This window comes from Adiantum capillus-veneris, chromosome 4 (assembly GCF_014529385.1).
Source record: "Adiantum capillus-veneris isolate H3 chromosome 4, ASM1452938v2, whole genome shotgun sequence".
In the NCBI taxonomy this organism is placed as follows: domain Eukaryota; kingdom Viridiplantae; phylum Streptophyta; class Polypodiopsida; order Polypodiales; family Pteridaceae; genus Adiantum; species Adiantum capillus-veneris.
The window spans coordinates 143,478,618-143,499,518 of record NC_140934.1 but is presented as its reverse complement, the minus strand read 5'-3'; the positions used below and the strand labels follow the sequence as shown (position 1 = coordinate 143,499,518).

At 40.2% G+C, this 20,901-nt stretch overlaps 1 protein-coding gene and 1 pseudogene across 3 annotated transcripts; both read right to left on the bottom strand.

The window, feature by feature from the left end:
- Positions 1-245: 245 nt before the first annotated feature.
- On the bottom strand, positions 246-8,538 carry LOC147460093 (sugar transport protein MST4-like; annotated as a pseudogene).
- An 8,111-nt stretch (positions 8,539-16,649) lies between these two features.
- Positions 16,650-20,121, bottom strand: LOC147460092 (sugar transport protein MST4-like). 3 transcript variants are annotated; one of them, XM_086511227.1, is made up of 5 exons: positions 19,240-19,929; positions 18,376-18,695; positions 17,594-18,232; positions 17,343-17,510; positions 17,073-17,221 (listed from the first exon to the last, which is right to left on the bottom strand). In XM_086511227.1, exons 1-5 carry the CDS (start codon positions 19,382-19,384, stop codon positions 17,207-17,209), a joined length of 1,287 nt encoding a protein of 428 aa, XP_086367353.1. In that variant the 5' UTR covers positions 19,385-19,929; the 3' UTR covers positions 17,073-17,206. The 3 variants fall into 3 exon arrangements, with proteins under 3 accessions (XP_086367352.1, XP_086367351.1, XP_086367353.1); XM_086511226.1 differs by lacking the exon at positions 19,240-19,929 and adding an exon at positions 19,998-20,121 and having other exon boundaries at positions 16,650-17,510; XM_086511225.1 differs by having other exon boundaries at positions 16,650-17,510; positions 19,240-19,926.
- Positions 20,122-20,901: the final 780 nt, after the last annotated feature.

Sequence of the window (20,901 nt, the reverse complement as noted above, 5' to 3'; positions counted from 1 at the left end):
TTGGAGCTTTTCTCCACCACTTTGGGTCCATGACCTTTGCAGGCTCCATGCAGAACAAACACGGCGACTTTGCCATTGCACCCATTCCACAATTATACATGCACTTTAATGTTTTGAGGTCACCTGCAAGATGCCACTGAACTTGAAAGCCTCCCCTTCCATCTACACGTAGTACCTCTCCCTGGTTAGTGTGTCGATCAATCACCTCCGGAATATTAGTTTGATGGAACACCCAATATAGAATCTCATGATCTTCTTTCTTTACCTGCAACGCAAAATAAATGAGACTTAAGTAGATGTGAACATTTGAGCTTAGCTGAGAATCTCCTTACCTCAAAAGCACCAAGCCACCATATGTTAGATTCTGATTGAACACTAAAATACAAAGGATCCTCATTGGGACACTTTGAGAGGGCTCTATTCATTAAAGTAATAGTAACACGCTCTAGCTTCTTCTCTTTAACAAGCTCACACTCATCCAGCTTCAACACAAAATGTAATACCCCTCGTGACTCTTCAAATGTGATGTTGTAAAACTCCACCATTCTCTTCTACAATATCTGCAGGTCCATAAAAATATTATTGAACTCATCATATGCCATGTTTGCTCCATGGCCACTGTAAGTTGTTTTAATATGAAAGGGCTGTCCAAGATATTCTCCCTGTGCGTCGTTAAGCTGAAGCCTCTCTTTCCAAACACTTGAGGATAATGGTAAAAGTTTGGATTTTATTCCCTTCTTAACAAAGATGGATGAGACAGATTTTTGTATAGCCAAATATCCTCTTTTGCTTACACCAAGTGAATCAAGTGTGCCTTGTATCTCTTTTGCAGGCACTGAGTTCTCTGAAATAAAGCGGTCCACTACATTTCGTTGTAGGACCTTAAACTTCTTGTCATGTACTATATCTGGCGCAAGGCTTCTACTTATAAGTGGCTTCAATCTCTTTCCTATATTGGCTTTGGGGTCAATGTTTTCCTTGTCAGGATAGATTGAATCTCTACATGAAGACAATGCATAAGTAAATAACAGAAAATTTACTTCACTAACACTATTTAGGCACATGAAAACAATGCATAAGAAGAAAAAACAAAAAAATACCTTAACTAAGACAATTTAGTCAACCAAGAAGCATCACCTTAATGCTCGAATTCTTTTCTTGAGACCTTCGGATGCAACCTGCAATGTTTCAAGATTGCTCAATTTCTTCTTTTGGATATGACCACCCAAGATGGTGTCCTTCATTTGACAACTTTGTACCTTTTCTTTCAGTTCCTGTACCTCTGTTTTGTGTTGCAAAATGGTAACGTGATCTGTAAAATGTAAATGTGAAAGTCGAACAATCTCACATTGTTGAGCTTGGAGAATGCCCTTATAAGTTTCCGCTTCCCTTGTAAGAGATTTACAATAACCCAGAAGGCCCTTTTCTCCATCACCAGCAAAGGTCAATAAGCTTGTAGGATTGACAAACGGTGGAGAGTCATTAGTCATTGGACTCTTAGGATAGAGAGAGCCTCTCGTCCAGATATCTATGTGTTTAGCTCCCTGAGCTCTGAGAGTGTCTATGGATGCGGGAGGTATATGTGTGTTTGCTTTACTACGCTTAATCAATGGTTGGTACTCATTGTCCAAATCAATGTGAAGGTGATATTTGGCTCGTTTCTGCGTAACATTTGTTTCATTTGAGGAGTGCGCCATTAGCCAAATGTGCAGGTTTAATGAAAAGTGAATAGGCGGCTACGCCTTTGTCCCTCCATGTTAGCCTCATTCCCTCCATGTTGACGAGGTTCATTCAATGCAACTGAAAAGAAGATTATCCCTCAATCATTACGAACGAATGTTCAGAAGAGTAAAGAATCTACCTAAAGTACACTTTTTGAACTTTTACCATGAAAGACCCACCTCTATTATTCGCTATATTTTCTAGAGAGAGAGTGTGAAAAATACATTTTCTTAGAAGGCCCTCCAAATGACCTCCGAAATTTCCTACTCATCAGTGAGTCACTTGAGCAGATGAGTGCATATTTTTCATAGTTCACATATGAGAGCAATGTACATATGCATAGAGATTTCATACTGTATCTAGTCATCCAGACCAAATATAATCAATCCAACACCTATGACAACGCGTATACTAGATACTCCAACGGGTTATGCTTCATCGGAGACTACCTTCTCTCATTCTTCTTGAGATGACATAGGACTCATACAGGTGGAAGTTTATCTAGCGATGGATGTTGTGATAACAGTGCTACCAATGCGTCCACAATCTCAAAAGAGCATCCACATCTCTCCCTTCATGAGAGACTACATCACTTGGCATACAACATACATCTTGTGGATCACATGAGCATGATCCTAGCAAGGTGTGAAAGAACAGAGATGGGGTAGTTATTATGGATAGGATTGAAAAGGTCATGCAACAAAGGATTCAACAGATTTGTCTACCGTTCAATTTGATCACTTTGTGATGGAGCATTGAGATGCTCAATATTTGGAATGGAAGAATTACATTATTGAGGCCATCAATAGAGAGTGCACGCCAACAAATGGGTACAATCTAGTCTTGAATGACTAGATCATGAGTGTGGCGATTGCAATAATTTCACATTGTCTATTAGAGGGGCAAGAGACAGATACAAGAGCAATGCATCAAAGCCCACATGGTTGGATACAGAGGAGTGCACGACAATCGTGCAAGAGGCACAGGACTATCCTGAAAGGTTCCAACAACAGAGAGATGAAGCTAGAGTACGTCTAAAGTTTGTTGGTGGATCATCATATATAGGGAGTAGAGGCTATCATACTCTTTGATATGAGTTTTGAAGTGTCATACATTATTTAAATTTAGCATGTGCATATGGTATTCTAATATTTATCTTATGGTTAAGTATTTATCCTCTAGGAACTTGCCATGAACTGCTCTCTAAAACATCGAGAAGAAAAATATGGATACAAACATGGATTGCCAAGTCTTTTGTACAAGTTTTAGGATGAGGACGAGGCCACCAACTGGGAGAAATTACCCTAAACCTCATGAGTATGGTTCATGTATACCTAGGTATCATTATGTTAAAGTTATAATTATGATTATGCTCAAGGGAGTCACTTATAATTAAGTGACTATCACGTGAGTGTTGTACAAGGGGTTTTTAATTTTTAGTTTTTCTTGCATCATACATAACCAATTGAGAGATATTTGCAACATTTAAAGAAAAACAAGCTTCAAATTCTTACAAGATATGAAGTCATCAAATCGCATCCAAAGAGAATCAATGGACGCCAGCCGAGTCTATCAATAAAGAGGGTGGACGAGGAGCACGACAAGAATGTGCACGCACCGATGATGATAGCTGAGTAGAGGGATGCTTGATCACCAAATCCAACCAACTTTAAGAGAAAAGTCCCATAAAACAATATGGCATCATTGTCGGGCACCTCCTAGAAAACGAGTAGCAAACAAGCCATCACCATCTCACCTCTATGCCTTCTCTCACAAAACAACTCTCTAAAGCTTTCCCATCTGCGTCTGCTAACCTTGGCCTTTCTAGTGGTCTCTATAAGCTTGTCAAGCTCAGTGGAAACTTTCGTGGTTCCTCGAATCCTGCGTAGCACATCTCTTCCTTGCTCATGCTTGCCCCTCTCTATGAGGGAAGAGGGGGTATCTACAATAATAAGACTCCAGAGTGTGAGAAGAAGAGTTGGGAATCCTGCTCAGTCCCAATGAGGGACTCCATCCCATGGATGGACCTTGGTTTCAAACTAGTTCACAATGTTGCTTGAGAGTATTCCTATGGTCACATAAACCACAAAGAACATGTTGAGGCCTCCTCTGATTTTTGGAGGTGCTATCTTGGACAAGCAACAATGGCACCATCTGCAAGAATCAAAAATCTGTGAACTAATGTGAGCATTCACCAAAACACTATAGACTAACTTGAGCATTCACCAAAGTCTATCCCATTGTGCATTGTCCGCATGAGAATGTCAAACTTGGAAGTTGTATGTATGTATGTATGTTTACCTAACTGGCAAATCCAAGGCCACATCTTAGAAGAGCCCGACCAATAATGATCAACGCAAGGTTTTGTGCTCCGATGCCAATTACCATCCCCACAATAAAGAACATGCATGCCCCTAACATTGTCACCTTTCTTCCCAGCTTTTTGCTTATAACGGATGAAAAAAAAGTGGCAATCAAAGCTGCCAGATAAAGGTTGAAGCTGAATAGCTAGAAGGCTTGGTTGTTGTACCTGCAGTACTTGTCTTACTTTTGCATTCTTATTATGCATGTACACATTTGGATAGAATTTGAGCAAAAAATTATATTAGTTAATTTGGTAATTTTTAAATTCCCATTTTCAAAACAAGTTTAATATTTGATCACATGGCCAAATCTTAGCCAAAGTTTTGAGAGCATGGCTCGAAAGAGCTTTTCAAATACTATGTTGTGGAAGCCTTTGGCCTTATAAAAATAGTTTGAGATTTTCCATATGCCTAAATCTTCCAAACATTCATGATTCCCAAATTGGCTCTAAAGTCTCAAACTCTCTATTATGGGGTTCAATGCAAATGCGCACAAAGATAAGAATGGACTGAAATCTACGTGAGTGTAAACAGATGATCGGGATACATATATACTTCCATAAAATTTGAACAATTTGTGTGTATCATAGATCCACTATGGGATGAAGACGATGAATATGATTTGACTAAGCCATGTTAGCCCTTTTTTGTTCAAGTTTCCCCACAAAGAAATAATTGTGTGAAGGATTGGAGGAGGAGAACGAAGAGACACATAATCAAGATGCATGATTTACGGTGATGTGGATGAGAATATCGACCTTAAAAGCAGTGCTCTTGGTGAGTAGATATCTGAACCTGGAGATGAGCAATCAGATACAGAGATAGATACAAAGTTGGATGTAGAATTGGAGTTTGATAAAGAAGATGTTGAAGTTTAGATTGAGATAGATGTCTTGGTGCATTAAATCTCATAGAAGATGAGAGATTGACTAGTAAATTTTGTTAAGAACTTTCTTGTAATGCTTACTTATGAGTAATGGATTTCAATTATTAATGGACTTTTGTTAAGAAATCTCTTGTAATGTTTACTTATGATTAATGGAATGTTGTTCTTGTAATGTTTGCCTATTATTAATGGATTTCAATTATTGTCCAATAATGAATAGATAGTGATTTGTGCTCCATATTCTTTTTTTGTTATTTGCATTGCCTAAGTTCCTCATTTATGGTTAAGTGAATTAACGTATTATATATGTTTTTTCAAATTACTCTTTGTAGCCATATCCGATAGCGATTTGTGTTGCATATTCTTTTTTTGTTATTTTCATTGCTTAATTTGCTTTATGGCTAAGTAAATTAACATATTCTATATGTTTTTTTCAAATTAGTTTTTGTAGCCATGGCCGATGACAAAGAGCTATATTCTTTGAGATTTGGATTTTAGTTATTGTCGTCAGCATGTCACTTGAGAAGGTGAGTACATTTTTTTCACAGTTTGCATATTGGTAGTGTGCATACACACAGAGATTTTGGTCAGTTGGTCATCCACACCAAATATAGTCAATCCAACACCTACGATAATGAGTGTGTCAGATACACCGATGAGTTATGCTACACCATTCTTCTTTGAGATGACGTAGGACTCGTTCACATGGAAGTTTATCTAGTAGGGGATGTTGTGATAATAATGCTACTAATGCATCCAAAATACCAAAAGAGCATCCACCTCTCTCTTTAGTAGAGAATACATCACTTAGCATATGACCTACATCTTGGGGATCACATGCTCATGATCCTAGCAAGGTGTGAAAGACCAAGGACGGGATAGTTATTATGGATAGGACTAGAAAGTTCATGCAACAAAGGATTCAACAATTTTGTACCGTTCAATTTGATCACTTTGTGATGGAGCGGGGATGGAGCATTGAGATGTTCAGTATATGGAGTGGAATAATTACATTATTGAGGCCATTCATAGATGGTGCACGCTGAGTACGATGTAGTCTTGAATGAATAGATCATGAGTGTGGCGATTGTAGCGATTTCACATCATCTATCAGAGGCAAGATATAGATACAAGAACAATGAACCAAAGCATGGTTGGATACATAGGAGTGCACGGCGATCACACGAGAGACACAAGAGTATCCTGAATTGGTAAATCATCATGTCTTGGGAGTAGAGGTTACAATACTCTTTGATATGGGTTTTTAAGTGCCATACACTATTTAAATTTAGCATGTGCATATGTTATTCTAATATTTATCTTGTATTTATATTGTAGGAACTTGCCATGAAATGTTCTTTAATACATTGAGAAGAAAAATATGGATATAAGCATGGATTGTGAGGTCTTCTATATGAGTTTTAGGATGAGGAAGAGGCCACCAATTGGGAGACATTAACCTAATTCTCATCATTAAGGTTCATGTATACTTGGTTATTGTTATGGTAAAATGTTGTTGATGACAATTGTTCTTTTAGAAGCCTTCTTGTTGCCACTTGCCTAAAAGTCTTTTTCTTGCCACTTGTCCTTTCTCCCAAATTCTTTTAGCTCTAGAAATCTTAGGCTTACCTAGCTATCATTTGCTTCTAAGAGAAAACACATCATAGTGAATGTAAGCATGTTGTGCATCCTTTGATTAAGCTAATAAGAGAATTGATATGAATTCAGATGATGCATAGTAGATAAAAGACAAGATAGTGCATTGGCTTATGTCACAATGGGCTTATACTAGATATGCATGAGGATTGAATATTATAAAGAAAATAAAAGAAATCAGCTGAAAATATCCTACGAGTCAAAAAAAAACCTTAACGGTTTTTTTCTCACTTTTAAGAGGCACAACCGTTGAGGCCTTTTCCATGTTACTTTACTAGAATAAGATGAAATAAGAAAATAACTCGTGGAATAATTTATTAGATGAGGTATATAACTTAGCTTCATATATAATGCATGCATGTGTATACCATGGAAAATGATCCCATGTATGTGACATACTTAAGTTAAATGCTCATGAAGGTACATTGCTTGGTTCCTCTTCATCTTCTGATGAATCTAATTCTTCTTCTTCATTAGTGTTAAATGTTTCACTGTCATTCTTCTCTTAAATGTTTTGATCCTTTTTCCAGCAACAAGAACCTTTAGTTCTATCCCATAATGCTCACTTACAATCGAAGTGGCATTGCCATGCACATGCTTGACAATATATGGAGTGAACCATCTTGTGAAAAACTTTCTCATGACAATAGGTTGATTGTCTAGCTTGTCATATATTAACACTCAATGACCTTTTGAATGTGTTTTGGCCGGAGCTTGTGTTTCTTGTCAAACGTGTCTTTGTTCTTTAGTCTTTCTTCCTTCAATCTTGAAAATGACTTTTCAATATTCTTTGTCTTCTTTCAATCTGCTGAATTTGTAATGCAAGAAGATCTTCTCTAGTCATATTATCTTCCTAGGGTAACACATTGCATGTGGAAACCACGTCTTCTATAGACATTACACGTATTTTATTATACATTAATTCAGTAGGCATGTAACCTATGACTCAACTATGTGTAGTATTGTCAATCCACATATGGTAATACCCTTGGCCATTCACAAACTCTGCCTTTGTTAGCGTTTTCTACAGCATAGATGATTGGGGCTAGTCTCATTCACTTTTCTTGCTGCCTTTGGGATTATAAGCGGATGTGAGAGAAATTATTTTGAATAAATTTATTACTTCATCAGTATCTACCTCGCCCCTATCTACTGTTATCTTTTCAACACATGCATATCTGCAAATCACATCTTCCAAGACAAACTTGTACACTGCTTATGTAGTTTTATTTCGCAATGCATGAACTTCAACTTGATTAGACAAGTCCTCTCTTGCAAGCACCAAGTATCTCATCTGCCAAACTCCCAAAGGCATTGTGACCAAATCCACCACCCACTTGTAATGCGTGGCCAATGGATAAGTAGGATGTAACCCATCTCGATGAAGTAGATTTAAGTATACTTAATTAGCATGTCACGTAAGACTCCACAAACAAGGATACATCCTTATACATACCCTTCCACCAATATCTCTATTTGAATTTGGCAAAATTAGCCCATACACCCTTGTCCATAGACTTTGATGAAACTCCTTGATGAGCTTTTGTTGAGTGTCCCTATCACAAATAACCCTCAATGGCATCCCATTTTCCTATTTGGGATGCTTCCACAAGTAACCAACTTGTAAGAATATCCATATGCTTTTTTGCCTATTCTCTTGAATGCCTATTTGTTACAATCATCCTGCTTTGTCAAGGTACTCAAATACTGACCTACGAGAAAAAATTCACCTTCATACATATCCTCTACAAACCTTTCAAGTGAACTTTCACAACATACATGATTATCCTTAGCATGAGATGTGGTGTAAAACTTTGTCCTTACATCATCAATCTCATCAACCATCTCTTCCTCATCTTCATACCTTGCCCTATAAAGAATATTTGCAATTAGATTATATTTTCCTACCATATGTTTGCATTCTAGATCTAAGGAGTTTATGCATGCAATTTAATGCAGCATAGCAATATGACGAGTTGAACAACTTGTGATCATTCCAAGAAGAGGAAAGAAATATTTTTCCATAATCACACATGCCTCAATCAAATACTCCTTATCACTTTTCAAAGTTGTAACAGTTCCCTCTTTACCTGCTAATAAATTCTTTGGTGAGTACTTAAAAATTTAGCTCCAAAACTCACCACATACTTGTGCCCCTCATCATCATCTTGCCCTATTGCCTATCCAATTCCTGTAGGACTTGTGTCCATTCTCACAATGACTGGCCTTCCATATGCATATTCCACTTAACTCAAAGTCAGTGTGTGCAATCCAATGACTCTTTTAACCTCTTCATTGCTCTTAACTTTATATCTCCCCATTAAAATTTGTGGTTCTTTCTCAGCAATTGGTACAAAGGATCACCTACATGCGCATAATGTGGAAGCCCTATGACATAGTAGAAGATACACACAATTAAGAATATCCACACCTCAGTGACACTTACACACATCTCCTTCATTCTTAGAGGTGCATTAACCTTTGCAAGACAAGGTCTTCTACCATAGGGAGCACACAAATGACCTACAATAAGCATCAAATTATTTTTCTCCTGACAAGGTAAGGTTGACCTCCTCTAACCTAGATAGTAACCTATCACAATCATCTATATGGTTTTCCACAAATTTACGGCCCCCCCTTGAATCCAAAGCCTCATCTTTGTCTTTTATGTCACATCCTTAATTGGCACATCGTATAGAAAAGGCATAGTTATTTGGGGTATAAATTCATGTAAGATGTTGTTCATACCAATTCATCATATGTGCAACCATGTTGTTTGCTCCCTGCGGTAAGGTACACATTCTTACCAAGCCCAAAGGTGTCCTCATGGTAGTCAGGTTCGTTCTTTCCATTGCTAGTTTGAATTGATGATACCTTGAGTACAAGTCTCCCATAGAGTATATTATCCCTCTTGTAAATGCTTCTGTAAATTCATTCACAATTGGCCCTGTAGCTATATTCCCAATTGTGAATTTGTTTATTGGCTACATATCCTGGATGAGGCACAAGGCTCCATTCTTCTTTGGAATAGTGAACCATTTATTTGAGTATGGAGCACAAGAAGGCTCCAAGGTGTCCATTTCATCTTTTCATTAAGCAAGTGAATTGACTTTGGCAATTGAGCCTTTGGAACTGGAATTAGCCGCAGTTCCAAGGTATATGATGTATAGTAAAATTCATAATAGATACAATAATTCTTAGATCAACACATCCTATCTCACTTGTCTTAAATGCAAAAGCCTTACCATGTCTAGAAAGCATCTCTTCAAAGAAATTATTCTCAATAGGTGATAAAACCTATCACAACCAATTTAAAGCTCCTTTATAAATTCTTGTGTAAAATTGTACCAATTTGTCTTGGATCTCTAAGGTGTGCAAAGAATCTTGCTCAATCTTATCCTTGCAATCTAAAGGCAAAGGTAGAGCCACCGGTTTAACCTTTTTTGCCTCAACCTTGTACTTTGTTCTGACACACACTTCAAGTGTTTGATTACCATGGCACTCTTTCTCATCTGCAAAATCCTCAATCACCTTATACACATCAAAAGCACAACCTGAGGTCTCTCTTGGTCACTAGAGACTATAATGACTTAAGATCATCCATTGTATCCACAAATGAAAGCTACTCAAAAAGACACGTAATATACTCACTATCCTCTAGAAACCTAATACTTAAACTTTGTTTGCATATTACGTACATACAATTGTGCACTTCTCTTTAATTCCTCAAGGTATGCAAATCATACTGATCCATTTCTTGTCAACCCAAGAAAACCTGCTGCAAGAAAAAGCTTTATGCATACTTGGAATAGGTGAGAGCATGTTATTCTCCATACCACTACACTCTCTCTTTTCAATGGTACTTGGCCGAAACCCCTCATTTTCCTATGATCTTGAAACTCCCTAGTTGCCTTTGGAAGAGGATTTTCATAAAGGCTATCATGATTCCTCTCATGATTTACACACGTAGTGAGGAATTGGATAGCATTCTTACCGTCCTTGCTCTTTATCCTTGCTAGGAAAGAAAACTCACCAATCATCATAAATTTCCCTATGTCACACTTTACCGGGCCCTCTTGCTGGCTAGAGCTCTCATGCTCAGTAGCATCTCATCAAATTAGAAATGGTTTGCCATCTATAAAACATGTTCATGAGAGCGTTTCGCATGGCATCTTGTGTCAAACGTAGAGGTAAGTAGGTCCCATGGTATCCGAACTAGACACAAATCATCATGAAGCCGCAATCCTCATCTGCATGAATATATATCAACAACACGTCACACAAAAATCAATGTTTATACTAACACAATTGAATGGTGCATAAAAATTTTAGGCGTCTCTATAAGCGTGGAAATAAGCATCAAAACCATATCATTCCTATATGCGTTGGTATATTGGGGATCCATATCGATAATGATACCACACCTATATCGACACTTGTACCTACACTTTGTTTTTTAGTGGAGAGAATTGGCATACCAATGCTACGTGTACTCCATTACCATATACCAATCTTCTCTACTCAAAAGAAAAAGTGAAAAAGCAACCACACTCCACCTAATAAATAGTGATGACCACCTTGCATTGTGTTGCGATAGATCATCGACATTGTATCAGAAAAGAATTAAAAAAATGTTAAGCACATAATCATAAAGATGAAGCAAAGCCATAGCCATTATCAAAGAAAAAACCCAAACCATAACCATAACCAAAGCGATAACCATTGTCAAAGGCATAACCGCAATTAAAACTATAACCACAACCATAACCATTGTCAAGAACATAACCATAACCAAGTGATAATCATTGTCATAGGCATAACATAACCACAATCAAAATCATAACCATAAATATGATCATAATCATAACCTAAACCAAAATCATAATCTTGTTTATAAATCATAACCATATCCACAACCAAAACAGTAACCATAACCATGGGCTTGAGTTTTATCATAATAGCCATGACCACTGTCAAAATCACAACTATAAACACGACCATAAATCTATAACCATGACAATAAACACATCCATGTCGATAACCACACTCAAAACCATAACCATAAGCATGAGCTTGATCTTTGTCATAACCATGATCACAATCAAAACCAAAAGATATTTTGAGACGAAAGATTAGAGAAGCAAATAGACAAGTGTAACTCATATTCTTCATGTGGTTTTGATACTTGTAACACAAATGATTAGACACTTTTTTGAATGCTACCAACAAATATATTCTCCTTAAGGAGGCAACTTCACTATAAATAAGGCCTTTATTCCCTCACTTGAGCATCACATTTTCACTCTATCAGGCTATGCCTTAACCACCCAATCACTTCCTTGAGAAAACTTCATTTTCCATAGAAGCCCAAGGGAACACTATCAGACTACTCTCGCCCTCACACTTAGCATTGTAAACTCTCATATGCTCTATATAACCATCTCTTATCAATAAAGCCTTCTTGTTGATGGCTAAAGAAATGTGTTAAAGGATATATGTCTTTTCTTTGCTCCTTCATCAAATTGGCATCAAAATCTTGGATAGTAAAAGGTGTATCACACTGCTTATGTCTTGTTCAAGTTTTTGCGGGAGTTGCATGTTGTAATTTTTTCCCCTTTTCTCTTCCAATCTTTGTCTTTCTTTGTGCCTAGTACTTAGAAGTCTCTCATCTTGCTTACCTGCTTTAATGAACAAGCCGGATAGAGTAAACTTTCATCCCTTTTACTTTATACGATCCATTAGAGTTAATGTCTCTATAAAATCCACTTCCAACAAAAATTAGTGTTTCTCTTTAGCGGGAAATTCTTATATCGCCACGTCCTATCATTCTACTGCTCTTAGATTACTCTGATCCTTTTAACATACATATATTTGTCCTTCTCTAAAAGTTGAGTTTACGCTTGGTTTCAATATGAACCAAGAAGATTTATATACACAGCTTGTCCCACTTGGTAAAATATATATATCATTGTGAGCACAAAGCTACAATTCAAAAGGATAATCCATAGCTTGTTTCGACCACAAAGGTTAGCTGCCACATAATGTATCAATAAACCCTTTTATCCTACCCATGATTAAATATGATATAAGGTTTGAAATTTTCATTTATATCTTGTTTTTTACAGTGAGGCGTTTTGTGTGTGTGTGTGTGTGTGTGTGTGTGTGTGTGAGAGAGAGAGAGAGAGAGAGAGAGAGAGAGAGAGAGAGAGAGAGTGAAGTTTCCATGGCTGCACTTAAAGTTTCTACCATCAACTACTAAGCTTCAACGAGTCAATGTCCCTTGCAATTCCTCACAAACTCCCACACCTAGAGGCCTCACCTCCTCCTGAAGAGAACACCAACTTTTTGCTACCGTTCTAGCAAGAGTTCAAGGGGAATGGTTCATGCTTACGTGCTCAATGCGATAGGGCATCCTCTTTCCCCTTCTTGGTACTTTTCTACGCAGAGACGATGAGCGGGTTTTTGACTTCACATGAGGTTGGTTTGTGTGGCCTACAGCTACCCATTTGGGGAGAGGAGCTCTAGGACGTTGTCGTGTTGCTTTGCGGGCACGGGGTGTAACATGTGAATCTGCATGTAGTTTCAAGGTTTTGCCAACATTATGATTTGTGCCAAAAGATGTTATGACATCAAGATAATAGAATGTATGCTAAATGCAAGCTTTGAGGCCATTAAAATAAGGTTGCTACCTACAGGCAGAGACGTAGTGATGCTGCCAAAATGTGTTTTTATAATCCATAATTGTAGTGCTCGACACACTCTTTATGGCTGTCTTTACGGCTCGTCAATTGGAGCTTTGGTGAGAAAGTTATGGTAGTTTGAAGCTTGGACAGTCTGCAGACCCCCGGGCCGGATACGGCGGTTGCAAATGAAGGGTCAGGGATGGTTTGAGTGCATGGGTCTGAAGTGCTTATCATGTGGAGAGCGCTGGTCTTTTTGACTTGCTAATCGGAGCTCAATCAGCCAAGATATGAGCGCTTAAAGTTTAATTGGGGGTCAATTCTATAGTGGTTCGGTTGCCTTGGTCAACGTGCCAACTGGGAATTTTGGGGTTCGATTAGGTCCTAGAATATGGTGCACTTAATAGAGCAAAAAGTATTTAAGGAGCATCTTGTCCGCAATGTCATCACTTGCAGTGCATTGATATCTGGCTATGCTCGGCATTACCATAGTCAATATGAAAACCAAATGTGGTGCCTTTACGAAAGCACATTGAGAGTTTGATGAGCATTTGCATTGGTGTGTACCAAATGCCATGCGGGTCAATACTTTGGATGATTATAAGCATGTACTTAATGAAACAAATATTGTGTTCGAAACTATCGTGGTCGATATCCGGGCCTAATATGCTGCTTTGGCAATGTTTTAGCCAATAAGTATGCCTAATATGTACTTTAGCATTGACTTGGTCGATGAAAGAGCACTGCACTTATCATGGGATTTGCCGAACAGGGGCAAGTAGGAAGCTCTAAGCTGTCTTCACTTGATATGAAGCGAGTGTGCACCTCTTGAGATATATAATCACTTATACTTGCATCTTGAAGGCATGTGACACCATCCAAGACATTGATATGGGCAACAAAATTCACGGTAATATTGTCAGTCAGTGCTGCTCAAAACAGATTGGTGCATGCTTGGTGCTGCATTGGTCAACATGTAAACTTAATGTGATGATTAATAAGGGGGCAAAGGCCGCCCAAATAACCCATAGTTTTGGGGGGGGGGGGGGGGCTATGGGCCTTGAAAAATGGCGACCAAGAAGCGAAAGATGCTCAGCATGCAGTCCCTGGTCTAACTCCCGACAGATTTCATGCATGTCACAAGCCAGGTTGCCATGTCATCGACATTGTTCCTATGCCACGTCAATCACGGTTCCGTGACTGTTGTGGAGGAAAAAATGGGATTGCTTTAAGGAGATTTTGAGGGTTTTTCGAAGGTGTTGTGAAGCGGGGGTAAAAAGGAAGAGAGGGGGGATGAGAAGATGGGAGGTGCCAAGCTCGCTCTCAGGGACGGCAAAGCTCTCTCGAGCTTGCGAAGGCAAGGGGAGGGAGGTTCTCTCTCTCTCTCTCTCTCTCTCACACACACACACACACACACACACACATTTGAACCACGAGAAAATCAAGCGAAGGAGTTTCTCGCTTTTTCACTTGACATCGGTAAAGCCAAGATAATAAGCTCGGCTTCAAGCAAGTTTTCTCTCTCTCACTTGGAATCCACCGCAAAGCGGAGGGTTTTGAGACCTTGAGACAACCCATAACTGTGGAAATCAAGCAACAGAAATCTCCCTCGACAAATCAGGGCAAGCAAGGAGGGTTATGGCTCTCTCATAATTAGCATCGGTTCACCAAGCAAGGGAAACAATTATTTTCTTCCACAAAGCAAGATAGGAGGAGGAATTGAGACCAACCAAGAAGGGTGTGCAAAAGGGACGTGTTCTGCAAGATAGAGAGCATGCCAGAAATCAACCGGGCAGAGGGCGAAAGGAAAATTTGTGGGAACTATAGAGCAGATTGCTTCCATTGGGTTGGGGATTTCTGATTAGGGTTTGCAAATCAACATGCATGCTGACGACGACGTATGGGACTGATTTGTTACAAGGTTTCAAATATCAAATTATTGGACACATCTACTGGTTGTGATCACCAATAAGTACCGATATCTACTTTCAGCTTATTTTTCAATGTTATTTGTGTTTCAAGTCGTGATTTTCCATTACGCTTGCTCTATAAGCATCTCTATATCTTCTTACTAACACTAAATCGGTCCTAACTGCACTGGTATCCCTTGATTTGAGGCTACATTGACTATCCATCTACAACCAAAAGCTTGACGCTTTCGTGGTCAACCCCGAAAAAATACGCACTCCGACAACATTGAGTTTGCTGATGACTCATGCATGTTTTTGGAGGGCTATGAGGCCAATTTGCACAGGTGTGAGCAATCCTAGGAGGTGTTTTGTTGTGTCTCGGGAGCATTGAACAAAAGATAGTGGCATTTTAGGTTGGGGATGCTCCCACGCCCGATTGATCGCCTAGAGAGTGCTTTTGTTGAATCCCTCCAAGGACGCCAGTTTGCTACTTGGGATGCCAGGTTGGCATAGACTTGTCACCAGAGTAGTAGACTCTTTCCCCCCTTCTAGCCGTCAAGAGGAAGCTGCTTTATTGGATCTTGGTACAATTATCTCTCGTTCATAGGGTTGTTGTGGCCAGCAGGGTGCTCTTGGTCTGCATGTGGTACAACACTTCCTACTGTCTTTTCTCAAGTTCTTGCATCAACCAGTTGGACAGGTTGATCAAGAACTTTCTGTGGGTAAGGAGAGACACAGTCAACTTGGTCCAAAGTCTCCTGGTAGGTCATCACCCTACCTTGCTCTTAGGGAGGGAGGGGGATCATCGATCCAACACAACAGAGTAGAGCCCTCCTTGGGAACCTCACTGTTGGAGGTCTTCTTCCATGTGAGGAACCCTGGAAGGAGATTTTGTTGCGCTAGGAGCTCCACAGACGGGTAGCCCTTGCAATACAACCGCTGCCAATGGCCAAAAGCTGGTGTAGAAACCGCATGAGAGCACAGAAACACAAACATTTGCGTCCAGGGCTGTTTTTGCTCAACCAATCCAACAACAAAGGTGCCTTCCTTGCTGTAACTTGAGAACACAAATATAGAATATTCAGACCACCACAACGCTTTGGAGTACACAACTTATCCATAGCAGGCAATCGCAAGCCCTTTTCTTGGGAGGAAGTAGACCAAAAGTGCTCTAGAATTCGAGACAGGAAGACCCGAAGACGACGGAGTGGCCAATGCAACAATGGCAAGACAAATTGCATGTATGCCACAAACTCACTCTCTCTCTCTCTCTCTCTCTCACACACACATACTCTGACCGGAAAAGAATTTTTTTCATTATAAAATCAACTGTGGAAGTTTCTAGAGTAATTTCACTTCAAAGAATTCAGGATTGAGTAAATTGAGTAGGTTTGAAGGGTGGGGGTGGCTCCGTGGTTATAGCTTTGCAAGATTGTCCACACATTTTCAAGTGAGTAATTCATCATGGATGCCAATACAACTAAAGAGTGCCCTCTAATACCCTATACAGCTCCAAGTAAAACTCTCAAGGGTTGTGGTACTCAATAGGGAATCACAAACCAAATTTTGAAGCTTACCCTCCTTGAATGGAGAGGTCAATGCTAAAGAGTGTAGTTTTTTCTATATAAGAAACATCTCTTTACATCTCATACCTCAGCCAGATGAGATCAGTTGCTGCTCGGTGATTTTTTCTTGAAGCTTAACTATCTCAACAAGGAGATTATGCGGGACTATCTTGCTTTAGAGAAAGCAATAAACGAGTGTTTGTAACATGCCAGCACTATACCTTTGAATGTTTATTGCCAATAATCATGTCCCTTGATGAGGATAGTTCACAACATGGGGGAGAAGAACCTGTATAGCTGAAATTTGGAGGTGCTGGTGGGCCCACAATTCTCTTCCAAAACCAATGGTCATGCCACAAGGTTTCCATCTTGTATAACGGAACATGCTTCGTCTCGGGCAAGAACAATATGGTGAAGGCGGCAATCACAAAACTCCAGCCTGCAAAGAAATAGAAAATGCCAAACTTGAAGGTACACAACATGGACAAGAATGTCTGTGCAATGATGAATTTGAACAGCATGTTGACAAAGACGGTGATGCTTTGCCCAGCTGACCGCACATCTTGAGAGAGGATCTCGCTTGGTATGAGCCAGGCAAGTGGCCCTAGTGACACCCCAAAGCCAATGACAAAGACACACACCATCACCACCTCTGTCACACTCTCTGCTGATGATAACTTCTTCACATTGCCCTGTAATGTCGCCGCAAAGATGCTGCCAACGATTGTCTGGCGAGAGAGAAGACATCATACATAACTGATTGAGAGAGATTTGGAACATTTAAAGAAAAAGAAACTTCAAATATGCTTACCAGAGAGGAAGCCATCAAAGCACAGCCAAAGAGAAGCAATGGACGCCGGCCAAGTCTATCGACAAAGAGGGTAGACGAGGAGCACGACAGGAATGCACACACGCCGGTGATGATAGCTGAGTAGAGGGATGCCTGATCACCAAAGCCAGCGAGCTTGAAGAGGAAAGTCCCATAGAACAAGATGGCATCATTGCCGGCCACCTGCTGGAAAAAGGGTAGCAAGCAAGCCACCACCATCTCGCCTCTATGCCTTCTCTCACAAAACAACTCTCTAAAGCTTTCCCAGCTGTGTCCACTGACCTGGGCCTTTCTAGAGGCCTCTATAAGCTCGTCGAGCTCAGCGGAAACTTCCGTGGTTCCTCGAATCCTGCGAAGCACATTTCTTGCTTGCTCATGCTTGCCCCTCTCTATGAGGGAAGAGGGGGTCTCTACTATGATAAGACTGCAGAGTGTGAGAAGAAGAGCTGGGATTCCTGCTATTCCCAATGAGAGCCTCCAACCCCATGGATGAACCTTGGCTGCAAAGTAGTTCACAATGTTGCCTGAGAGTATTCCTATGGTCACATAAACCACAAAAAGCATGTTGAGGCCTCCTCTGATTCTTGGAGGCGCTATCTCGGACAAGTACACCGGCACCGCCTGCAAGAACCAAAACACTGTAAACGAATCTGAGCATTCACTATAGACTAACCTGAGCATTCACCAAATCATAGCCCATCATGCATTGTCCACATGAGAATGTCAAACTCGGAAGCTGTAAGTATGTATGTATGTATGTTTACCTGGTTGGCGAAGCCAAGGCCACATCCCAGAAGAGCCCGACCAATAATGATCATGGCAAGGTTTTGTGCTCCGGTGCCAATGACCGTCCCCACAATAAAGAACATGCCTGCCCCTAACATTGTCACCTTTCTTCCCAGCTTTTTGCTTATAACGGATGCAAAAAAGGTGGCGATCAAAGCTGCCAGATAAAGGCTGGAGCTGAATAGCTGGAAGACTTGGTTGCTGTACCTGCAGTAGTTGTCTTCCTTTGCATTCTTCTTATGCATGTACACATTTGGATAGAATTTGAGCAGAAAATCATCCATAATTGAAATGCCTCCTGGTAAAATGGAGAGCAACAACATATTTATATGCATGCTGATACTGATTGATGGTGTGCTTGTATGTGTATTCAGATGTAAACACATTCGCAGGCATGTGTGCAATGCGGTAAATTTGAGATCATTAAGTCCCCATAAGAAAAATATTTTGCAAGCTGCACAAAGGAGGAGAGCATGGTGTCATACGACCACAAGAGAAGATGTGTGCATATAGGTAGTCATGTGTATCTATGTACGTATGCAGCACTGCCTACTCCGAAAAGATGAGCATTGAATTAATCTTGCATTAATCCTGCATTGATGAATCAATCCTGTGTGGATGTATGTTTAATAGGCATCATCTGTGTAAGAATAAGTACTTAGTTGAGTAAGTGTATGCATAATGAATCTGCAAGCCTTCAGCATTCAGTTTTGTCTTTGAAGATAATGGGCAGTAGAGTGCACTGAGTCCAGACTAACAAAAGTGCTTATGGGCTAATTAGTTCAATGAATAGAAAACCGACTAGCTCAATTAACAGAGAGGGAAAGATGCATTATAATTACCAGCAATAACAAGATCATATCCATACATGAGGCCGCCACTGCCAGCCATAATGCATGTGAACACCACATAGGATGTTATCCGAACCGGCGGGGGCGGCAGGGGCGCCAGCGCTGTGTTTGCTTCTACTGCACTGCCAATTGCCATGTTTGGTGTTGCGCCTACGCCTACTAGCACGTCAACTGTCTGCTAAAATCATTAAACAGCCATCCTGCCTCACTCAGTAAGCAAGCTTAATGGAAGTAATTAAGGTGTTGGATCTCTGAGTAAGTAAGCTTAGAAAGTGGTTAAACTACAAATATATGAAGTTGGGAGCGCTGCTGGCAGAGCCTGGGATGTGGGCCTTTCAGACATACGTAAATAAAAATCGAGGATTTTTGGGGATCATTGTAGGTACTGCTGAGTAGTAGCTCATTGGCATGAGTCACGAGGAGAGTGTAGTTATAATTAGTGGGCCAGGACGAGCACTATATTATAATCGTTGCACATTGAAAACTTCAAATCAGCGAATGACGCAACAGCTCAACCCAATCGTCAAGAAGGAATGACTCTCACAGTCTCGAATCTCTAATAATCGGATTAGCAAACTAATTGTCCACCAGATTGAACATAACCTCACTAATCCACCCACTAACCTCGTGTAGTTAGGCACAATTTTTTTAGTAATGTAATTAAGCATAATTAATGACAACCCACAGGAGTACAGGCCTCTCTCTTAGCTCGCTTAACACTCTAAATTAAAGTAATCGATAATATTTACCTCCTGGTTTTCTCTGAGCTGGCACCCGTGACCAGTTTTGCATACTTCCAAAGAAAACGGGTTCTTTTTCCAGTTCTTTGACAAACTTGTCAAATCCGCAGGCTCAACAAAGATTAGAATAAGTAGACTATTTCTTTACTGCGTTTGAACTTTGAAGTTGAAAACTTTAGTCTACCAAGCGCAAAATATATTTCATAGGTTTTTGGAGCTTGACTAATTTTGTTTCTAGGAAACCCAAGGAGATTGATAATTGTTTCTAGGAAACCCAATTTGCCAGCATGTGGCCCTTCGATTAGGACTCTAGAGCTGCTCATTCCAAACCCTCTATAGAAACGTTCACTAGTTAAACCTAACTAGTAAAGCGGTGCCGCCGAAGGCGGTGTCTTTCCCTCACTTGCCCCCACCGCACCCCATCCCACCTTCCAAGATCCCAACCCTCTCATCCTTGCAGCAAGAGCTTGTAACCTGCCATGTGCAAAACACTGGCAGTCCGCGCTTCAAGAATTTGGACATGACTGCCTCCATAGTGCCTAAGAGGCTTCAAGGGCATGCAATTGTGTCTAGGAGCCGTAAATTAGCAGAGGCCTTGCAAGCCTTCGATGATCTTCATGCTCAGCTACAAGCCTCCACAATGTTGAATAAAATGCGCCTGCATCAGCACCCTGCGCTTGTGGGCGCCCAATCAAATGCCCTGCATTACATGGTCCTCTGTATAATCAGGGGTCGTGGCATGAATGTGTGCTTCGTTTGGTGCTGCGATGGATGTTCTACGATGGAAGCTTTAGATGAAAGACGTAAGCCTGCATTCAAAATTGAAGCAGGGTAACTGCGGCTTCCTCTCTCTCAGCTTGGCCACCTGCTCCCTCTCTCTCTCTCTCTCTCTCTCTCTCTCTCTCTCTCTCTC

What these genes read in the sequence shown, in the direction of transcription:
- LOC147460092 (XM_086511225.1), bottom strand. Translation starts at nt 19,384, where the DNA reads ATGGCAATTGGCAGTGCAGTAGAAGCAAACACAGCGCTGGCGCCCCTG. An exon ending in ATATGATCTTGTTATTGCTG is followed by an intron (nt 18,696 to 19,239) that starts GTAATTATAATG and finishes CCATTTTACCAG; the next exon opens with GAGGCATTTCAATTATGGAT. An exon ending in CTTTGATGGCTTCCTCTCTG is followed by an intron (nt 17,511 to 17,593) that starts GTAAGCATATTT and finishes CTCTCTCGCCAG; the next exon opens with ACAATCGTTGGCAGCATCTT.